At 25.9% G+C, this 3,831-nt stretch overlaps 1 protein-coding gene across 1 annotated transcript; it reads right to left on the minus strand.

Moving 5' to 3' along the window:
- Positions 1-881: 881 nt before the first annotated feature.
- On the minus strand, positions 882-1,305 carry LOC120068887 (WRKY transcription factor 55-like; the record flags this gene model as incomplete). The annotated part of the gene is made up of 1 exon (XM_039020534.1): positions 882-1,305. A coding segment is annotated over one exon (424 nt), but the record flags the coding sequence as incomplete, so codon positions are not given.
- Between the last annotated feature and the right edge of the window lie 2,526 nt (positions 1,306-3,831).

Raw genomic sequence — 3,831 nt, forward strand, 5'->3', positions numbered from 1 at the left:
TCGAAAAGTTATTTCATTTAAATACTTTTGATAAGAACTATTTAAAACAAAAACACTCATGTGTCTAACAACTCTTTTTCAAAAATGTTACTATATACAAGTTTATTTGGTCTTTATATGCTAAACATGTTTTTATTGATATCAAATTACTTTAAAGAACGACTATAAAATACTAAGAACTAATTAGAAAACCAGGAAGTCACTTATTTGAGAGTTTATGTACTTTTGTGTCAATAAAGTGTTTTTATTGATATTATTGTGTGTCAACTTAAATATAAACATTATTGATGTTTTATAAACAATCAATATATATATTTTAAACGAATTTCTATTTTAAAGCTCTAAATTGATATTTTGTTGACAATTTTATGTCATAAGTGTCAACAAAATAAAAAAACTCGTGCATCAACAAAAACCTAAATTTGTAATATAATATGATGGATTTAAAATAATGGTCGTTGAAGTTTGGATGGAGGTCGCGGAAGTTGAAACATTGATACTGGTATTAAATGTGGCCGGAGTTGGACAATGGCGGGCATTGTGGTGATGGGGTATTGTTGGTGAATAAGGTTAATAAAATATTGGTTACCATTTGTATTGATAACATGCAATTTCATTTTATCTAATACGATATTAGAGTCCTATAAAATTTCAAGTGAATATTCGGTAAAAAAGCAAAAATTGAGATCCGATGTAAGAAGAAGAAAAAAGGTGAAATCATTAAAAACTTCATTGAAAAGATGCGGACATGTGTATAGATAATTATGGACCTCATAAAAAACTTTTATAAAAGTACAGCACTAAATAGACAAATATCCTAATGTTTAGGAACCAAAAATTGCAAATTGAATAAAAATGAAAGTTAATAAAAATAATTTTACTAATTCTTCTTGTCGTCTTTCTCCCACTGTGGAGTCATCGTCTACCACGTAAGCGCGGAATATAGAGTCCATACTATTACTACTGTTGGTGACGGAGTTGAACATGACGTCAGCCATGTCTAACACCGGAAACTGATCGGCCACGTCTTTCCCGTACCGTACGGTCGCCTGACCGCCGGAGGCCGATCGCGAACTGACGACCTCCATTGAAAGCCAGCCGGCAGAGTGTGGGCGGAACTGGGATGTATGTTGGCCGCCGGCGACTGACGGCGGTGGCAGAGCGGAGGGGAGCGTGGCGGACATGTGGCACGTGTGGTCGCCGCGGTAGGTGACTTCGAACGTGTGGGGATCGTCGTCGAGACGTTGCACGTGCTTTTTGGCTGGGCAGTGGTAGAGCTTCTGGTGGGTGCATCGGAAATAGCCTCTGCAGAAGGAAATTGAAGAAGATGATGACTTAAATTACTTTTTTACCCCTAATGAATTTCTTTCTTTTTTTGTTTGGTAATTTTTTAGAATATATTTTTTTTTTTTTTTTTTTTTTTTTTTTTTTTGGGTAAATTGCTAATTTCTTTCCTATGAATGAGCTTATTTTTATTTGGTGTTTTTTTAGATTAGTTTTAATTTGTTTTCAATAATTTGAGGTAAGTTTTAATTCAACTTTGATGGTTAAGAAGTTACAAATATAACAATTATGCCTAAAGTAATTGGGAAATAGTACAATGCAATTTTTTTTTGTAGATATAGTAAAATTTAGATTTTATTTTTGAAGTCTATTGATAATAGACCATATCACTAATAGAAATCTATTAATGATAAACTATATTATTAGTAGAAGTCTATCAAAATTTATCATTGATAGATTTTACCATGTCTGCAATTCTTTAAAAATGTTGTTCTATACTTAATTATTATCCCTAAAAGTGTTATCTAACGTAATTATTCAAAATATATAATCATATATAGGAATCAAGTTGAAATAATAAAAATTAAATTCAAAATTTAAATTTATAGGGTTGAAACTTAACATTTTTTTTTTGTCTTTTAAATTTTAATTAGATTTAAAGGATAAAAACATGTAGGACAATTTTTAAAACCAAGTTTAGAAGTTCGGAAGTTTGAAGTTTGACTATTATTTGATCTTTACGTGCTGTGTCTATGCCTTAATATTGGTCAAATATTTCAGTTCTAGAAATTTTATTTTTATATCGTTTAAATTTAGGACATGCTTCAATTGACATAAAAAAAAAAAGTATTTTTCAAAAAATTTATTTTTATTTAAACATTTTTGATAAAAACGGATTAAAATATATTTGAAAAAGTGAGTGGTTGCCAAATACTTCAACTTTTTCTAAAATGACTTTCTTTTTAAATTAAATATTTGAAAATGTATTCCGAACATACTCTTAATATTTCAAAAGTATTTATAATATAGTTTATGTGATAACTCATAAATATTTTTCGAATGGAAAAAATAGTTAAACAAATACTTCATGAGAGATTAATAGAATGAGTTCTTTCATAAAAATATTAATAGAAATGAAGTATTTCATTTTTTAATTTTTTTTCTTAATCTAAAATATGTACCATGAATTATATAATATTAAAAAATAATAATCCTACAAAAAAAGTATTTAACTTATAACATGTTCATAAATTAATCAATAATACTTTATATTCAACTCAATATTTAGTGGTAACTAATTAGATTAATAGTTTATAAATAAGAATCCAATTTTTACCACTAAATACATACTTGAAAATATGAATGCAACTTTGGTTTACATTAACCTTAAATTCTATATAATTACTTTAAAAGTAATTAAGTAATAATTTTTAAAAAAAAAAACTAATAAATTAAAGGTTTGTTTTAAATAAAAAAAATGAGCCAAACTTATTTATAAATATAGTAAAATAATACTGTCTATAAGTGATAGATGGCGATAAACTTCATCATTGATAGACCAAATTTTGCTATATTTGAAAATATTTTAATAATTTTATCATTTAAAACAATTAGCCTAAATAGTAGGTTTGAATTTGAAAGTGGATGGAAAGAAAATTCCACAAGGCATGGAAAGGTTAATAAAGAAATTAATAAGACACATCTATTTGAAAGCATCAATGTTAATGTAGAAGAATTATTGACCAAAGAAAGAGTCACAAATTCAAAAAAGGTGTCCATTTTGAAGAAGAACAAAGCACTTTGTTTTGAATTGAATGAGTCAAACCTTCAATTATTTATATAATCAAAGTGAATCTATGAACACTTTCCCCAAAAATGTAAAAGAAAAATTTTTTTGGTCATCAACAATCTTTTAGTTTTATGTTTTTTATTTCTAATCTTTTTGTTTTACATTTTGTTTTTTTTTTTATTTTTAAATCTTGTCCATATAATAAAAAAAAGTTAAAATTTAGTCTCTATGACTTTGAAAATTAGAATTTAAAAGACTTTATCAAACAATCAGGAATAAATTATTCTAACTTTTTCAAACTATACCAAGGACTAAATTTTCAATTCAATCGGGTTTTTCTAAAAAAAAAAAGTTATTTATTTATATTTTTTTTAACAACAATAAGAAGATTGATTGATATAAAGAGCCTTAATTTGTTTATTTTGTAAAGTAAAGTAAAAGAGAATAAAGTTAACTTTTTTTTTTTTTACCAAAAAGTTGTTAGGGTTATATTAATTCAATCTAATTGAACCCTAAATTTAAGGTTTTGTTTGGTAACCATTTTATTTTATTTTTTTAATTTTTGAAAATTAAACATATTTCCTCTTCATTTCTTGAAGTGTTTACATCTTTCTTAAGCATAAAGGTTAAATTCTTAGCGACATTCCAAAAAAAAAAAAAAACAAGTTTTTACACACTATTTTTTTAAAAAAATTTTAAATTTTGGCGTAGTTTTTTTTTTTTTTTTTTTTTGAACATTAGTAATATATATATTTATA

The sequence above is a fragment of the Benincasa hispida genome, unplaced genomic scaffold, assembly GCF_009727055.1.
Source record: "Benincasa hispida cultivar B227 unplaced genomic scaffold, ASM972705v1 Contig1314, whole genome shotgun sequence".
Lineage (NCBI taxonomy): Eukaryota > Viridiplantae > Streptophyta > Magnoliopsida > Cucurbitales > Cucurbitaceae > Benincasa > Benincasa hispida.